Source organism: Lagopus leucura, unplaced genomic scaffold (assembly GCF_019238085.1).
Source record: "Lagopus leucura isolate 7727_CA_CO unplaced genomic scaffold, USGS_WTPT01 Super-Scaffold_100014, whole genome shotgun sequence".
In the NCBI taxonomy this organism is placed as follows: Eukaryota; Metazoa; Chordata; class Aves; order Galliformes; family Phasianidae; genus Lagopus; species Lagopus leucura.
In genome coordinates, this window is record NW_024962268.1 from 4879114 (window position 1) to 4898898 (window position 19785).

General features: G+C 41.2%; 1 protein-coding gene across 1 annotated transcript in view; it reads left to right on the plus strand.

Moving 5' to 3' along the window:
- Positions 1-281: 281 nt before the first annotated feature.
- Positions 282-19785, plus strand: part of CMYA5 (cardiomyopathy associated 5) — a 49875-nt gene continuing 30371 nt past the window's right edge. Inside the window, exons 1-2 of the mRNA XM_042875121.1 lie at positions 282-529; positions 7859-19226. Of these exons, the coding sequence (XP_042731055.1) occupies positions 381-529; positions 7859-19226 (11517 nt within the window). The 5' untranslated portion in view covers positions 282-380. The remainder of the gene's footprint in view (positions 530-7858; positions 19227-19785) is intronic.

Sequence of the window (19785 nt, forward strand, 5' to 3'; positions counted from 1 at the left end):
CTTCCCGTCTGAAATGATGTTAGAAACTGTTATGCCTTATCTAGGATTTGAAGAACTCTCTAGTCTTCTAGCAGAACTTCTAATTAATAGACTCAGATTTGTATTGGAGAACTACATGTTATCAAGAGCTTCCAATTCAATCATCGTAACAGAACTGGAATAGGCTATACAGGGGCTGTGCCATGTGCCCCGGCACCCGGTTGGTGCTAGGACCTGGGGTGGGACCAGCAGCGACAGTGCTGCTACTTTGCTGCTGTCTATTTAAAGACTGCCCTGAATCAGGAGATGTGAGAGTTGCTGGGGATGACAGTTGCTTCAGGCAACCCTGGGGAGGACAGGGTCGGGGGTAAAAATCAACGACAAGAGCCTGAGCGAAGAACATGGAGGGATACCATGGTGCAGAGTGTGACCGGGCATCTGAGACCTCCTCCTTCATAGAGGATGAAGAAGAGGAGGAAGAAGAGGAGGAGGAAGAAGAGGAGGATGAAGAAGCCGTGGACCCAGAGGAAGCAGAGGAGCTGACTCACAGGTACTGCCTCCCCTCGCAGCGCTGCCTGGAGAGGCGAGCGTTTGGGCCTAAGCCTGCTGAGTCCCACTTTTCCCCTTTGTCGTCCTGCCATTCCTTCAGGGGCTTTTTGATTACCGCAGCTATGAGACGGAGGCTGTTCTGGGTGGAAATGGCTGTAATGAGATTTGTGCAGCAAGCGCCAGCCCCGAGTTCCCTAAAAGCTTTTCTATTTAAAGAGCTGCTGGCCTGCCAGCTCAAGTGGCATCTCCCTGTGCTCCTCCCCTTCTGGCTGACTGTTACATATCAGTCCGAGAAACACGGGAGGTTTGCCTGCTGAACAGAAAATGATCAAATATTATAACAGTGCTTTGGATGTTTTTCCTTTTTTCTATCCTTGCTCCCTTCCTACTCATCCCTCCCTCACCAGTCTGTGTTTCCCAAAAAAGGAAAAGCTTGTTCTATGACAATCAGGACTTGTGGGGCTGATTTTCGGTTGTGAAATGAGGAATATTGCGCCACTTCAATTTCTTCTTTTTTTCTCTCTGTTAGTAACTGTTGCACAGAAGCTGTTGTCCTAACACTGCGCTTTTACTGCAAGGAGAATGAGGAGAGGGAGCTTGTCCCAGTGTGCGGTGTGTGGGGCTGGTCCCGCACTGAGGCAGGTGTCTGCAATTCAATCCAGCCCAGCGGGCTTCACTGGCCACAAAGAGACAGAGAGGCCTGAGGGTTAACCTCTGTATCAGGTTGCAAGTTTTTTTTTTAGCAAAGTCTATCAGTTTGGGGTGGACACCCTAGGGAGAACCAAAAGCATCAGTGTTGGCAGTTTAAGATACTTTCAGAAAGCAATTTTGTAAGAAATTTAGGTCATACAGTTCCTCAAACCTAAGTGCTGTGGAACCATCCTGCATTTACAAACTGCTCTGTGTGTGACACCTTCTTGTTTCACTGGTCTTTGAAGGAGAGAGTGAGATGGCCACAGAGCGGGGTGGGACAGCCTCTGTGCAGCCTGAACCATCCCAAATACTCTGTAGGGAACTAAATTCAAACAGGGAAACAGCCCTGGAGAGCAGGAAAACAAGCATCTGTGCTGTGAGAATGAAGAGCCGGTTTTTCAAAGTGAAGACACTGCCTGTGTGTAGTGCTGCTTTTATCCCAATGGAGTTGTTCACTCTGGCAGAGAGCAGGGTTACTTAAATATAAACATGTGTACAGTGCAACCCAATATAAAAACAGCTAAAGCTGGAGCTACTTGCTACCGACAACAAAACCGCCATGGGCTGGATGGATTTTTAATACAACCTGCAGTTAAATAGCTAGTAACAAAAGTCAAACTGTAATACTGAACTAGGAATGGCTAACTTTTCCATTAAGGGAAGGCTCATGTACGTATGTATGTATGTAGTAATGTAGTTACTATGCTCATTCTGGGAGGTCATCAACCTTTCCAGAAGTGCCTGTTCACAGCTCACCACAGCTGCGTCTTGCTTCTGGCTCACAGCCTCTGCAACAGAAACCCAGGCACTGCATTGCAATCTTTAATTAAATCAAAGAAGTCGTCCCCTTTAGATGTCAGTTCTATTACAAATTGCAGAGATCATACCTATCCTTAACCATCTTACTAGTAAGAGAGATCAGCGTCAACCAGATGGGTTTTTTAACAGATGCATTTAATGCTAACCAATTATATTTAAATCCATTTGATTAATTAGGCTAATGGGGATGGAAAATGTTGGTTTTGGCACAGACATGGTGATACAGAAACTGCTCTGGACACTCAGAAATAGTGTGATAAAAGTTAAATAAAGCTGATTCTTTAATGGTTTAAGATTTGTTGTTGCAAATATCAGTGTGCTTGTGTATGTTAAAGCCTTCTAATACTCTTACTGCTGGAGCAGAACTCCTTGGAAGCAGTGGCTAGGCAAGACTAGCAGAGTCAAGCCCCTGAGATATACTTAATCTGTGCAATAATTACTGGTTAACAAACATGTTTTAAAGCCCCAGTTGCAGAACAGATATTTTTGTGTGTTTTGAAAACGTAGCTGAGAGGATATGTAACCAATATGCAAAGCTGGCTGAAAACAGTCTGTCCTGGATCCTCCTGTCATGGGTTTATTTTTAACAGCCCCTCTCTGCCATTTTTGTGTTCCTGCTCTACATGCAGTTGAATAGCGCCTGATTGTGCAACACTGCAGTCAGCGGGAACTTTCCCATGGGCTCCTTCTATTTCCATCTTTCAAGCATGCATGTTCTCATTCCTATTTTATAAAAGAGTTATGCAACCCAATGATGGCCCAAGGTCAGGAAGTGCTTCTGTGAGGAAAGCAATAGAGTAGTGGTGTTCCCCTGCTCCCTTCACAAGTTCCAGCTGGTCTGCACCACTTCCACACTTATCCTTTTGCAGCATTATGGAGTCTAGCACATTTATTGCTGCAGTTTTCTTCATGTATGCCTCTTCCAGCAGAGACGGCTGGCCTTTGCATCTTGCTATTCCCCACCAGCTGCTGGAACACAAGTGGATGCCTGTGTGATGGGGCTCTGATGGTACACTAGGGTAAAGGTTGCTGTTGTTTTCCTTCTGTAGCACAGATAAATGCCAGTCAGCTATCAGACCCCCATGGGTTACTGACAGCACTGCTGAGGACAAATAGAAAATAGTATTTCTCTGATGGAAAATGCTTTGCTTTGGGAAATGCATCACTTAATTTTTAGTGTGCTCAAAAAAATGCATAAAGCTGCAGTAGAGCTTATGACTTGCCTAAGAATTATGAAGCCCTTCTTAAGATTTTTAATGTAATATTTAAATAATTTTATTTCCTCACAATTTTTTTGGTTTGTTTGGGGTTTTTTTGGTTGTTCTTTTTTTTCAACTAATGAAACCAAGACATGGCATCAGAACCTATTATGAAGCTGGTCTAAGGCATCATGTCCTTGTTAGAATAGATAACCCATTGATCCGCAGAGGGTTCATGCACTATCTTTTTGCCTTTGGGCGTTTTGCTCTCTGAGATTGATAATTCTTGACAGATATCTTTTGTTTCTAGTTCTGCATAGAATTAATCATTTAAACAGCAGAATTGCTTTGAAAGCATGTGTTTTATATCTTAAAGCAAACACGAGCATGATGTTGTTAAGTTTTAATTTTAGTTTTAAGTTCAATTTTTGTGTTGATAACAGTTAAATTACAGTCCAGCTATGGAAAGGTAGTACCCAAGTGGTTTATATACCCTCTAGAATACCTGAGTCTCTAACAATTCCCTGATGTGTGTGTGGCTCCAGATCATTTCTGCCTCTCATAACTTCCCCAGCCAATTTACTTTTGCAGTGGGAAAGTCTCAGTGTGTGTCAACATCCAGGATTTAGAAAAAAAGGGCTCTGCAGCCAATTTAAAAGCACTTCCAGGTAACTTCACTAGTGGTGACATAAGCAGGACAGTAAATGAGGAGAAAGTTGTAGATTCTTGACTTCATTTATTTATTTGTTTTTAATAAGATAGTAATTCCACAGGAAGATCTGAAGTTAGCAGGACATTAACAAGTGAAAGGCTGGATTTAAAATTTCTCTAAAGCCTAATTCTCTTACTCTTAAGAAGGAAATGCATGAGCTCTAGCCCTAGAAAATGCACAGCAGTTGAAAGAGATGATGCTGAGCTTATGATTGCTGTAGGAAAAAAGGGGCAGGAAGGTACAGGCAGAAACTGCACAAATAAATGGAACAAAATCACAGAAAAATGACGTACTTCTTTCATCTGGGATGGCAATTTGGTCAATGCACTGTGTCTGATCCTGGTAGCAGTCTTCAGGAAATGAGATGTCTTATCCGTGCAGGTCACTGCCACATCTTGATGTCTCAGTTGTTTCATTGAGGTTGTTTCCAGCTTGCAAGATGTCATGCAGCACAACAACAAATTTGAATCACATCAGAATTGACGAGGTCTGATGTGAAGAGGATGAAGAGAGGCTCTGGATGATTTTAGAGAGCAGGTGCTTCTAAATGTTCCTCTGTAAGGGCAGTGGTGTAGCACAGATGGGCAGACTTCAGTGTCTGAATCATCCTGCTCTGGCAGACCGGGAGGTGAAAACTCTTCCCAAAGTAATATACAAGGGGACGTGTGCCCAGCTTTCCATTCTGGACTAGAAATCTGAAATCCCACCAGACGCAGCCTTCCAAGAGGCGAAAGACTATGAGAAGGAGGAAGTGGGAAGAAAAATCTGGGGTTTGGGCTTTTATGACAGGAGTAACAAAACAGATTATCAGTGTCTTTGAAAACTGTAAAAGGTTTGAGCCAGTGTCCAATAACAGATAAACATGACAAAGGGATGGGGTGTGAAATGTCCATCTGAAATAAAGCAGCAATGGCTTTTGTCCTTAGACGCCAGCACTTTCATATCTTTATTTATGCACCTGAAATATTTGGAGCATATTTTTTGCAATGGCAGACAGTTCCTCCAACTAGAAAGCTTCTACTGTGCAGCATACAAGGTGTACACAAAACTAGAAGAGAATTTGTTACTGGATGACAGTGACTTCCGTTACTGTGAACTCAGACAAGATGTTAATTCTTCCTTAGTTTTCACAGAATCACAGAATCACAGAATCACAAGGTTGGAAACGACCTGCAAGATCATCCAGTCCAACCACCCTCCCATTCCTATCAGTACCACAAGCTACTAAACCATCTCTCGTAGCTCCTCATCCAGGCGCCTCTTGAACACTGCCAGGGATGGCGACTCCACCACCTCCCTGGGCAGCCATTCCAGTGCCTGACCACCGTCTGAGAGAAAAAGTTTCTCCTAATATCCAACCTAAACCTCCTATGGTATAACTTCTTGCCATTTCCTCGGGTCCTACTATTTGCCTGGGAGAAGAGGCCAGACCCTTTTGCACCACAACCTCTCTTCAGGAAGTTGTACAGTGCAATGAGGTCTCCCCTGAGCATCCTCTTCTCCAGACTGAACAATCCCAGCTCCCTCAGCCGCTCCTCATAAGACTTGTGCTCCAGACCCCTCACCAGTTCCGCTGCCCTTCTCTGCACACGCTCCAGGGCCTCAATGTCTTTCTTGCAGTGAGGGGCCCAAAACTGAACACAGTACTCGAGATGCGGCCTCACCAGAGCTGAGTACAGGGGGATGATCACCTCCCTGCTCCTGCTGGCCACACCATTTCTAATGCAGGCCAGGATGCTGTTGGCCCTCTTGGCCACCTGGGCACACTGTGGGCTCATGTTCAGCCGAGAATCAACCAACACCCCCAGGTCCCTTTCCTCTTCACAGTCATCCAACCACTTATCCCCAAGCCTGTAACGCTGCCTGGGGTTGTTGTGCCCAAAGTGCAGAACCCGACACTTGGCCTTGTTAAACCTCATCCCATTCACCTCAGCCCAGCAATCCAGCTTACCCAGATCCCTCTGCAGGGCCTCCCTGCCCTCAGGCACATCGACACAACCTCCCAACTTGGTGTCATCTGCAAACTTACTCAGGGTACACTCAATCCCTTCATCTAAGTCATCAATGAAGATATTAAACAGGATGGGCCCCAGTACCGACCCCTGGGGGACACCACTTGTAACAGGTCTCCAGCTAGACTTCACTCCATTGACCACCACCCGTTGAGCACGGCCCTCCAGCCAGTTCCTTATCCAACGGAGGGTAAAACTGTCCAAGCCATGGGCAGCCAGTTTCTGCTTTTAGTTTTAATAATAATTCCATTTCAGTTTTAATAATATTGATTTGCTGTTGTTGTTCTCATCTTTGCTAAGCCCAAGTCAACTAATGCTAAACCATGAAAATGGCAAAGGAAAAGCTAGCAGCAAAATTGATACCGATTTTTTTGCTTCGTTTTTTCCTCTGATCTATAGATATTACCTTATGAAGCCAACCTTACTAGAGAATACCATACCTAGGCAGGTAAACAGCTGTACATGCTGCATTTATATTTGAGTTTTGATGTGTTTTTTCTTTGGCTTTGTTTGGGACATAGGTGTTGGGTTTGGGTTTTTTTGGCTAAGCAATGATTATTTATCATACTGTCAGATCTGCAAGCATATTCCCACAGTTAGGTAAAGGTAATGCCAGCAGAGCTAAAAGCATTAGCGGACTAGAATCTTTTCTTTTTTTCCCCCTACTGAGGTACTGAGCAGTTTTGCTGAGAGACCTTTCCAAATTCTTGATGGTTTGCTGATGGAGAGAATATGACTAATACTGGGTGCTCCTCACCAATATTCTCTTGGCCTTCGGCACACTTGTAATGCTGGATCACAGCTTCTGGTGTCACGTGGGTTCTGCCTTCTTCACCTTTGCTTAAGTGTTTTATCCAGATCACGTAGAAAGTGGCCTTATCCTCTGTTTATCAAAACCTAGCCATAGGTTTGCACCCTTCTCCACTTCTTCATCAGCTCCGCTGAAGCCTCTGCCAGCTAGGAACTCTACATTTCTTTCAATCAGCTACTAACAGAGTTCTCCTTAATTAACTAACATCTACACAAGGAATACTGGGGTTGATAACAATAATCCCCATTCATGTGCTTCCTTGAAGTAATTATTGCAGCCCTAGTTAGTTTTTTTCTTAATAGCAGTATGTTTTAGTGTATTTTTATTTCTTTCACTGTTCTTTACATTCTTATTTCTAAGTTTGTTGGTTTTTGTTTCTTTTTCAAAGCTTCCAAGAACACATTTCTACATTTTTAAATTTTTTCAATTTTTTTTTAAATGAGACTAGATTTAATTGCAGGATGTTACATTGCATTGATTGCATATCATAAGGTTTCAAGTTATTATTATAAAACACTGTTATTTCATTCAGGGATAGCCTGGAAGGTTTAGATTGTTGAATGTATTCTAAATGACATTATTAAATATGTATACTGCCTAGACAATGAAACAGGAGAAGACAGCAACAAACTATTCTCTACTACCATGCAGACTGTATAATCATTTTACAATTAGGAAAAGAAAGTGTAGGTGCTATAAAGCACTGTCATTATCTTATGCATGTTTAGTGCAGTGTTTAAATTATAGTATGAGTTAATCAGGTACTGGTTCAAAATGCATTTGATCTCACACTCACAAACAAGGTCAGATGAAATGCAGTTTTTCCTGAATTGTCATGAGCATTCCAACACCTCCCCTTCACTGAACTAACCTTGCAACACAAAGCCTGTATTTATATAAAATATATTTCTCAGATGAAATATGACTTTATGACTTTTCTTCTGCTTGTGTTCCAAAATCTATGCAAAAGAAGTATTTTTATAAGTTTGAAAAACGTTGCTTTAATGCATTGGACTTCACTGCAATAATTTGATGCTATATTATTTTATGGTGCTTTTTTTTTTTTTTTTTTTTTTTTTTTCAGCCTGAAAGATCTTATCCAAAGTGAAGATGTGAAACCCAAGCTGCAGTACATCATGACTAATCCCTCCTTTTCGATGGTAACAGTTCAAAGTGAAGATAGTGGGATAACGTGGGAAACCAGCTCAAGCAGATGTTCTACTCCCTGGACTTCAGAAACCAGTACAACTTCTGATCTTTACAGTATGGAAAGTTCACCAGTAGGTTCTCCTCCAGGAAAAGTTATCTTTATTATGGATGAAGGTAAAATTGTTCGGAAAAGGAAGCGTAAACCTTCAAATAGAATGCCATTGCCCACACATGTGAGAGGAGGTCAGGGCAATAAGAAACGCGATTCTTCTGGAATGCAGAGGCAAGAACCAAGAACTGTTCTAGGAGATGTGCAGGACTCAGTGTTAAATGTTGAACTGATGGAAGCACACGACACAGATGAAGAAATGTTGGAGGACGAAGAAGATTTGGAGAATATTGCAGAACAACCAGTAAAACGTGTTCCAATAAGATCAATATTTAGAGAAAGCAGGCTGAGGAAAGTAGGGCCGATCCTTGGAGGACCAGTAAAATCTAGAATCCAGCTGTTCAATTCAATTTTTGGAGGGACTGGGCCACTCCCTGAAACACTAGAAAAAAGTAGAATTCAAAGAAAGAGCTCTGTTCCAGGAGAATCTGAATGTTTCCTTGAAGCATCAGTAAAAGAAAGATCGCATAGGTTTATTTCAGAAGCAACGCATAAAAAATCTTTCCAGAGAACAAGTAGAAGTCTTGAAACATCATCAGAAAGAAGAAGGAATCAAAGGCAGCAATCCACAGCACATTCAAATCAAAGCTATTCTTCAGTAACACCTCTTGAAAAACAGTTTACTAGTAAAGATGTTTCATTTCAAAATATTAAATCTGTAAAAACAAAAGATAAACCAAGCAAGTATTCAAAGTCTGGTGAAGAAACAACTTTTCAACACAAAGAAAGAAAAGAGGGGTGGTCTCAACTGGAGAATCTGAATCAGGAATCAAGGCAGTCACAAAAGTTCAGCCCTCCCGAAGTAGCAAGGAAGCAGCAAAGTTACTCATATTCACCTGCAGCTAGCAGGGCAATAACAGAACAGTTAACAACTACTGCACTAGAGTCTGATGATAAATCAGACGAACAAGTGTCAATTCCTTCAAATGAAACTGCAAATAAGAAACCAGATCAATCACTGCTGACAGCATCAGATCTTCTAGATGAACCAAAGGAGCTAGAGATTCAGCCCAGTTCAACACTACCGTCTGTTTCAGCAGATGCTGTTGACAAATTAGATAGACAAAGTACCCAACCTGCAGAATCCACACTGGAACATCTTGAAAAGGAAGTACAGAAGTCAGCAGCTGAATCTTACTTACCTAATGCTCCATTAGCTAAACCCAGTTATGTCACTCCGTCTGAAACAAGACAGGAACATATTATGACTCAGTCATCAGAAACTGCACAATCAGAGTCTGAACATGTGCTTTTACCACATTCTCTAGATGTAATAGAGAAGCAAGAAACTGAGTATCACTCATCAGCAACTGCACTGGCAGAAACTGAACATTCTGGTCTATTGTGTTCTGTTAAAAAAAAAGAGAGTCAAAGGACCCCACTACCAGAAATGCAAAATATTTACTTAGAGAAACAAACAGAGTCAGAACAAGACTTATTCTCTGCTCAAGAAGCAGAGCAGCAAGTAATCAAACTAAATTCACATACACCTGAAAAAATGGATTCTAAGTATTTTGGCATTTCATATCCTGTTTGCACAGAAACACAAGAAACTCAGAAAAGACCTGTTGTATATAAAGCAAAAGGTTTAGATCACCCTGTCTTTTCTGTTGATAAAAACAATCAAGCAGAGAGTGCACAAATGGAGATGGAATATCCAGACTTTTCATACTCCAGTGGACAAAGTCGGGAATCAGAGAGACCACAAACAGGGACAGAGCATCCAGATTTCTCTTTTTCCAAGGAAGTAACAGAGGAATTGGAGAGTGCACAGCTAAAGACAGACAATCCACATTCCTCATATTCCAGAGAAGAAACAGATAAATCAAAGAGTTCACAAGGGGAGACAGAGCAGCCAGATTTTTCATTTTCCAGGGAAAAAGGGGAGGAATCAGAGAGTACACAGCTGGAGTCAGAACATCCAGAATTCCTTTTTTCCAAGAAAGACATAGACAAATCAGAGAGTCCACACCAGGAGACAGAGTATCCAGATTTCTCATATTCCAGGGAAGACATGATTGAATCAGAGAGTACACAGTTAGAGATGGAGCAGCCAGACTTTTCCTTTTCTAGGAAAGAAGTAGAGCATTCAGAGAGTGCACAATCTAAGACAGAACATCCAGATTTCTCCTATTCCAGGGAAGAAGTGGTGGAATCAGAGGATGCACACATGAAGATGGAGCAGCCAGACTTTTCACTTCCCAGGGAAGAAAAAAAGGAATCGGAAAGTACACCACTGGAGACCACGCATCCAGAATTTGATTTTTCCAAGGAAGATATGCAGGAATTGGAGAGTACACAGATGGAGACAGAGCGTCCGGATTTCTCTTATTCTAGGGAAGAAGTGGTGGAAACAGAGAGTGCACAGCTGGAACAGACAGACTTTTCTTTTCCAGGGGAAGAAAGAGAGGAATCAGAGAGTGCACAGCTAGAGACAGAACATCAGGACTTTTCATTTTCCAAGGAAGAAACAGAAGGGCAAAAATCTATTCCCTTTGAACTGGAACAGCCAAAGTCTTACTCCCCTGAAGAAGCAAAGCAAGAAAGAACAGCACAGCTTGAGTTGGAACCTTCAGACATATCCTATTTGATGGAAGAAGCTGAGAAAGAAGACACTACAAAACTAGAATTAGTACATCCAGATATATATGATTTAAGTGGAACAGATAGGATGCAGCAAATGGGGAATAAGGAAACAAGACATTCAGATTTACCATATCCACAGGATGAAACAAAGCATCAAGATTTGGCAGAAGTACACATTGACAAACCTCTTTTGTCATATTTTGGTAACAGAGGGGAACAGCCACAACCTGTGGAGAAGGATTTACAACCTGAAGATAAGCTTTACTTCCATGGAAAGTCAGTGCAAGGAGAAACTGATCAACTGCATTCGGAGTGTCCAGTTTTGCCATATTCTGCTACAAAAGAGCAGCAACATAAAGAAGAGTCAGATAAATCATTTTCTACAGGAAAAACAGATCAGGAGATATTTCAACCAAAGGTGGAACATGCAGATTTTCCATATTTCCATGGAGAAGCAGCACAAGAAGCTGTACAAAAAGACGTAAGAAGTCCAGAGTTGTCATGTTTCCTTAGTGAAGCACAACAAAGTGAAGTCATACAACTAGCTTCAGAAAATAGGGATCTCTCATTTACCTCTGGAGAAATAGTGCAAGAAGAAATGAAGTCGGGATCTTTGAACTTTTCACATTCAATTGACAGACCAACAAAAAGGGAAATGGTTCCGCTGGAGCAGGAACATTTAATTCCTACTTATTCCACTCCTGATAGTCAGCAAGAGGAAACCACACCACTGGATTTGCCGCAGCCAGATATATCATATTACACTGGAAAAATGGAACAAGAAAATAGAGTTCAAAGAGGGCTGGAAGAACTAGTAGAAATTCAACCAAAAGCTACACAAGAGGAACTGGATTATTCAGATTTGCCAGAAATCTGGGGGAAAGTAGAAACACAGGACATTGACCAAATGAATTTGGCACAGCAAGAAATAACTGAACCAGAGTTAGAGCATCCACCTGTGCCATATTCTTTCAGTGAACTAATGCAAGAAGAAAAGAAAATAGAACCAGCATATCCAGAACGCACATTTTATGCAAGTATAGACATGCAAGAGGAAGTGACGCAACAGAAAACAAAGCAACCATTTATTTCATGTTTCACTGGAAAAACAGAACAAGATGAAATAATGCATCCAGAGCAGGAGCAAGTATCTGTACCCTTTTCTAGTGGCAAAGAAGCACCACTGGAAATGAAAGTGGGTACAGAATACCCAGATTTGTCATATTCCTCTCACGGAACTGAACAAGAAAAGTTTAGACATCCAACCTTGCCATTCGGTTCGAAGGAACAAGAAACACCATCAGTGATAGAACATCCAGATCTTTCATGCAAGACTGATGAACTAAAACCAGGTGATACCATACAGGGGTCAGAGTATCCAGAGTATCCAGAGAAGTCTTACTCCATGGAAGAAATGCAACAAGAATCAGAATATTTAGATTCACCAGAAACCTTGGGCAGAGCACAAGATCAAACTGTGGAGGTGGAATCTGATTACCCAAATGTATCATGTCCTGATGGCCAAAAAAGCCAGCAAGAAACTTCACAGCTGGTTTCAAAATATCCGGATACGTTGTTTTCCTTCAGTAATTTTAAAGAACAAGCAACTCAAGAGTTTGACTCAAAGCGTGAAGATTTTCCTAGGGTGACCAGGAAAGGAGATTTACCAGGATCTGAACAAATAGACTCAAGATATCCAGATTTGACATATTCCTCTGGAAAAGCAGAGGAGCCAGAAATTGCACAATCAGAAGCAAGGCACTCTGACTTGTCACATTCCACCAGTGAAACAAACGAACAAGAAGCAGCACTGTTGGATCAGAAGCACAGAAAAATTTCTGTTGACAGAGAAAAGCAGCAGCATACACCAGAAAAGCAGGTAGAGCAAGAAAATTATTCTAGCAAAACAGAGCAGTTAAAATATGCTGAAGACTGCTTTGAGAAACAAGCTTTATCATTTTCCACTGTTAGGCCACATGAGAAAATGGCTTTGACAGAGACAGAACATGCTGATGTGATATATCCTCTGGAAAAAGCAAAAGTGCAACAAAGAGTACAACTAGAATCAGAGCAAATGGATTTAACTTACCCCTTTGAAAAAGCAGAACAGAAAATCACTCAGCCAGAAGTGGAAAGATCTAATTTGGCCCATTCTGTGGGTACAGCAGAACTAGAAGAAATAGCAGAACGAGAGCAGAGATATCCTGACCTGCCTTATCCTGTTTTCCAAGTAGGAAAACTGCAAAGTGAAGAGCTGAAGCCTGAACATCCTGGTCTAGCCTGTTCCTTCAGCAAACTACAGGAAAGAACACAACTGAATGTGTTGGATGCCCATGGCAAAACAGAGATAGGCCCACTTGCTAAGCTGGAGCTGGGCAATGAATATTTGGCATCTCCTGCTGACAAAGTGGGACAGCAAGGGATGATGCATACCTTGGAATGCCCTGATGAGAACCAGTCTGCCAGCAGAGCAGAGCATCCACAACCAACAGATGAGAAACCAGGAGTTCCAGATATATTGTCTCATAGTGGAAAAGACGAGCAAAGAGGAGTGGCAAAACCAGCACTGAAGCATCCAGATTTATCATATTCCATTCATGGAACACAGCCACAAAAAAATACACAGCTGGAGTTAGGAAAACCAGATCTAGCAACTTGGCCTGGCAAAACAGAGCAAGCACAACATGCTCAAAAGGAGCAGTCAGGCTTCTTACATTCTTTCAACAAAGAAGAAGCACAACCAGAAAGGGGATGTTCACAGTTATCTTATTCTGTTAGTGAAATAGAACAAGAAATTGCACATGAGGAATCAATCCATTCCGCTTTATCTGCTAGCAGATTAGAAGAGCATGAATTCATACAACCAGAGGCAGAAATAATGGATTTATCATGCTCAGTTGGTGAAACACAGCAGACTCAAATAGATGAACTGGATTTGGAGTATCCGGATTTATCACATTCCACTCGTGCACTACAGAAACAAGAAGAGATCCAACCAGGGCTGGAAGAGCCAAGTGATTTTTCATCATCTCTCAGAAAAGAGCAAAGGGAAAATGCAAGAATGCAGGCAGAACCCTCTGAGTTTCAGTGCTCTGTTTGGAAAGCAGATAGACTGCAAGATTCACAGGTGGAATCAGAGTGCACAGATTTGTCATTCTCTGTTAGCCCAGCAGAAGCTCATGAAACAACAAAATCGGAGTTGAAAGAACTTGATTTATTGCATTCTTTCGTCAAAACAAAGCAATCATGGGATTCACCAGAGCCTGATCATCTAAACTTCTCAAATGCCATGGCCAAGGTACCACACCTTGACTCGTTCTCTTCCACCAGTGAAAAAAAACAGAGTGCACATGTGGATTTTAAACAGGAGAGAGAAAGCTATGCATTACACACAGAGGGAATGGCAAAATTGAAATTAGAACAGCCAATACTGTCAAGTGCTCATGGCACAGTGGAGCAACCAGGAAGCACTTCAATGGAAGGAGAGTTCCTGGAAACCTTGTATTTCTCTGGTGAAAAAAGAGAAAACGAGAAAGAGAAACAAGACATGTCAAGTCAAGAGTTAGAACATTCAGGTTTATTAGATTCTACTTATAAAACACAGCAGCAAGAAACCACACAACCCGAGTTGGGACAACTAGATTTATCATCTTACTCAGGAAAGAAAGAGCAACTACAAACTGTTCACGTGGAAGGAGTACATCAGGAGCTGCTACGTTTCCCGGGCGAAACATATTGGCAAGGAACAGCACAACCAGAGGTTGAACATTCAGATTTGTCATATGCCATTGGTGAAGTAGAGCAGCCACAGGCTACACAGTGGAAATCAGAGCAGCCTGTAACACCTCCTCACACTGGAACAACAGATCAACAAAGAATGGCACATTCAGTGCAGGACATAGGAAAACAAGATTTTATATATGACTCCAGTAAAACAGATGAAATACAAACTGTGCAAGGTGAACTGGAACATACAGCTTCATTGTATTCTTCTGACAAAAAAGAACAAGAAATGGTAATGTCAGAGTTGCAACATCCACAGCTATCGTATTCTGTAAGAGCAGTGGAAGAGAAAACTGCACATCAGAAATCAGACAACAAAGATTCATCGTATTCTACTTGTCATCAGGAGCACCACAAAATTGTACAACCAGAGATGGAAGAAATGGATTTATCCTATCCAACTGACAAACCAGAGCACTCACAATCTGCCCAGATAGGACTGCAAAAGCCAGCATTTTTGAAGTCTTTTGGAAAGCTGGAGGAAAAGGGGTTGGCTCAGCTTTCCTTTTTGCACTCACTTGGTGAAGAAAACCAGAAACCATCTTCACAGTTAGACTTAACACAGCCATATTTATCACATTTACTTGATAAAGCAGAAAAACAGGAAACTGCACAAGAAGTGTTTATGTCTTCTGATTTCTCATATTCAATGGGAAAAGCAGACCAACTGCAAACAGAACAAGTAAAATATCCATATTTTTCATGTTCTCTTGACAAAGCAGAAACTCGTGGAGTGAAACCACTGGGTTTGTTGTCCACTTATAGCAAAGCAGAGCAGACACAGACTGCCCATCTGGAACATCCAGAGACATCACACTTTGCAGGTGGAACAGAGCAGAGGAATGGGACCCATCCTGAACTGCAGTGTTTTAATTTGCCGCCCTCTGCTGTTGAAGCAGAGCAGCAAGAAACACTTTCTGTATCTGACACCTCTGCCAGGACGGAGGAACAACAAACTGCAGAACTGAAGTCTGAACAATCAGATATACTAAATTCTACTGAAAAAATGGAAAAGCACAAAATAGCTGTATTGAGAGCAGGACATTCAGAGAAGAGGAACACTGGGATTATTCTACCTCAAACTACTCCATTGGAAACTGAACAAGATTTAACTTGTTCCAATAAGGAAGCAACAAGCCAAACAATTCAGCCCTGTTCATCTCTTCCTGAAAAATCAGTGTCTGTACCACTGGGTGTCTCCTATTCTGAAACAAAAATGGAAAGAAATCCAAAGTCTTCACCTGTACCTGGAGGCCTGTCCTCTGAGCATTTAGATTTGTCTTACAGCCAGTGTAAAACAGAGCCGTCAGAAACAACACAGCCTGTGTCAGGCTTCTTTACAAGAAAAGAAGCAGAGAATACAAGACTTCATCTAAATTTGCCTGTAGCTGCACAGTCGGAGGCTAAACATGTAATTTTACCTGAAACAGAGAGAGAACAGACTCCACAATACTTCCACACAACTCCACAATTAGAATCTGAACATTTAAATACGTCATATTATACAGATAAAACAGAAACTCTAGAAAGTCAGGAGTATTTAAGTGCACCTTCAAAACTAGGGACTGAATCTTCAGCTCCATTTTATTCAGTTGATGAAACACATCAGCAAGAAATTCCACCTTATTCAAAACCTGCCTCTGAGAATTTAGTTGCCAAGTACTCCCTTGCTGAACAACAAAAGCAAAGCATGCAGCTAGCTATTCCCCAATCTGCACAATCAGAGTGTAAATATGTAATTCCACCACATGATGAAGCAGAACTGCAAAAAAATCAGTTATATTCACCTAAACCAGCAAGCCTGAAGACAGAAGAGTTTGAGAATAAGACTGCATTGCACACAAAAGAACGAGATGAACAAGATCTCACAGAATGTTTGTCATTAGAGCAGCTAAGTTCCCCCAAATTATCTGCCAAGTGGGATAAACAAGTACAGCCAGATACACAAAAGGTGCCACAGCTGGTGAGCACAGAGTTAAAGGCAACTGCTGTAGCAGACCAGCAATCAGTGTCATCAGATACATTTGTACCTTTTCATGCTCCGTCTGAAAAAACAGTATCTGTGGCCTTCACTGATGATGAAGAAAAACAAAACATTCCATCATCTCTAGCTAACACAGTAGGCATACCTGAAAACCAAACAAATAGAGTTTCACGTAGTTTCACTAAAGAAGAAGATAGAAATGAAATGCAGCCACATTTCACAGGGCAGAAGCATTCATCCTTACAGCAACGGAGATCTGTTTCCTCAGATCTTGTTTATGACACTGTGGCACACAAAACTCAGCATTATTCTTGTGAACAGGGTACATTTTATTCAATGGAGTCGACGTCTACTTTCCCCAGTTCTAATGAAAAGCAGAATCCAGATATTCCATCTCCTGGGCTACCCAGCTGGGTGGAAGAAGAAGTGAAAGCTCATTCAATTAATCCTATAAAAGCTAAAGGAGTAGACAAGCTTTCTCGAAACAGAGCTTCAGATTTTGGATCAAAGCAATTCCCAGCTGGAAATTTCACAGAAGTTACAGTTCATGGCTCTACAGGCAATAATGGTAATGCATTTAGAGTTTCTGATTCTGAAACTGAAATTTCCTATGGACTGTCCTCAGAAACTGGTCACAGAACAGGAAGACATGATTTACCATCTCCAGGAGCAGATAATCCAGGTCCAGACAAAGGTTCAGAGGGTGAAACTAGATTTGGAAACCCTACAAAAAGGAAAGCAGCACAACATCTGAAGGCAGAAAAAATGTCTAATGTGCCTGAGCATTACCTGAGACGAGAAGAAGAAGAAATGAAACACATGAGCACTGCAGAAGACAGTCAGCATGCTCCAGAACCTATTGAACAAAAAGATCTATTTAATATAATTTCAGAAGGTTATGAAATACTCAATATTCATGCTCCTACACATATTTCTTCCATTGATCAAGAAGAAAGTAAACATATGCCAGATAAACTAGAATACTTGGAAACAAATCCTTCATTTAAGAAAAAAATAGCTCATGAGAGACAAGAAGCTTCAGTTTCTGGAACAACAGAAATTTCTGGTATCTCATTGTTGGGAGTGTCTGAAAGCCACAAAGTAAAAGAATTGGTCAGAACTGATGATGATGGGGAAACTGGAGAAATACAAGAAGAAAATCCAGTGTTGTCGGAAAACAGAAATCATGCAGTCTTGGATCCTGACAATGGTATATCTGAAATTGATTATTTTGAAAAATATACCTTGATTGATGACAAATCCCCAATTAGGCCATATTTTGAAAGACCAAGCTCATCACGCCCTGTGAAAGAAGACCTTAATGAACCTGCGGAACAAGCCACATCTTCCAAAGAAACTGCTGAGGAAGAAACTTTGGAAGAGGAATTTGCCTTACTTGAGGATTTGGATGAAGTATTTTATGGAACTGTGAAAGGAGAAAGCAAAATGCAGTCTTATGTGGGTACTCCAGAACCTTTTCCTCTGCAGAAATCAATTGATATTAGCAGTAAAAAAGCTACAAGTGTAGAAGATGAACAGAAGTCACCAGGGACCCCACTATTTGATTCAGAAGAAGGAGTGCTAGAACGATCTCTGTTGTTTCCTACCACTGTTGCTGCTGTTAATCCAGAGCTTCTAGAAGAGCCACCTGCTCTATCATTTTTATACAAGGATCTTTATGCAGAAGCAGTAGGAGAAAAGACAAAGGGTGAGACTCCTTCTGATGAAGAAAGTGGTAACTCTAATGCATCTTTTCCAAGCAGAAATTCAGACACAGATGATGGAACAGGAATTTATTTTGAAAAATACATTCTTAAAGATGAAATTCCAGGTAAAGTCTTAGAGCTTCAGGAGGATCAGATGCAAGAAGGTGAATCTTTTAGTGGAGGAATTTCAGTTCCGAGTTCAGAGGAGAAATACAAGCAGAGGTCTGATGATGTTTTAAGAAGTGTTAGAACTGAGATTCTGCCAGAGAGAGATGTTGTGAAGAAAGTCCACAGTGACATTAAAGCAACAATTTGCAAACCAACGCATGCCATTCCTTTTGGAGGAAGAGTGATTGTTTCAGGTGCAAGAAGTGATGTCACTGAACAAAGAGAAGAAAATGTTCCTGTGGAAACAACTGAGGAGTTACCAGAGCAAACAAGTCAACAAGAGTATAGTCAAATAGTCGACTCTCTGGGAGCTGCACATCAAGAATTTATCAATAAGCAGGAAGAACACCATGAAATAACAGCAGTTCCTCAAGTGGAAAGATATGTTCCATATACTAGAACTCCTGTTGAAGACAGTGAAGATGATCAGTATACCCAGGAAATTCTTTCTCATGTTTCTACAATTCAGCAAAGGGAGAAGCCAGACTTTCAAAGGGAAGAGCAGCACCCTCGTGTTTATGAAGATTTCGCTGAGTCAATGGACTATGATGTGATTACACAAGAAGAACTTTTGCAAGATGAAATATCATCTGAACTCACACATGAGGAGCTATTATTTGAAGACAGGGACTCTTTTGAGCATATTGGGGATAGTTATGAATTTTTTAATGAGCCAGAGCAAAAAACACCTGTTGAACTTGAAGATTCAGGATTTGTGGTGATGTATCCTGAAAAATCAGCAGCAAACATTCCTGAAATTGAGAGTCCACAAAGAGAATTGAAGAAAGCACAGATAGATACATACTGTTATAACTGCAAATGTCCAATATCTGCTATTGACAAGCTTTTTGGGGAACACAAGGACCATGAAGTCACCACCCTAGATGATGCTGCAACCAAGATGAAGGTAAGAATTTATTTGGATGGGGAAGGAAATGCTGAGTCTAATTTCTCTATGCTTCCCATGTAGTCAGTGGAAAGTCTTCAGAAAGCAGTTAAAAGGCTATCATAATATCTATGAAATAAAAGCTATTCCTAAACACATGAGAGAAATCTTGAAGGGAAAATATCATTAAGGTGTCCTGTAGAGTCCTCAGCTTGCTAAGCTGATATTCTTTTTTATTCAGAAGTTTGAATGGCCATGCTTATATGTAGCTGTTACCATACCTTTCATCTTCTAGTCTTCTTATCTGTGCATGTTTGTCTGTTTTGTATGTGTGAAGTAAGAATTGGGAAGGTGTTTCACTGAAGAGAATTTTTGTAAGAGCAGCTTATTTCATTCGACAAGTTACAGAAACCTCAATATGCAGGGGCCATTATCATCACAAAACGTACCCCAGTCCAGTTATGTGTATTGGTTGCTTGGAGATATTAGACGAATTACAGAGTTTACAATGCATATTTTTTTGAAATCTCGTCCACATTTCCTGTTCTTTCTCTTCATGTTTGCCTACCCTAATAGTATT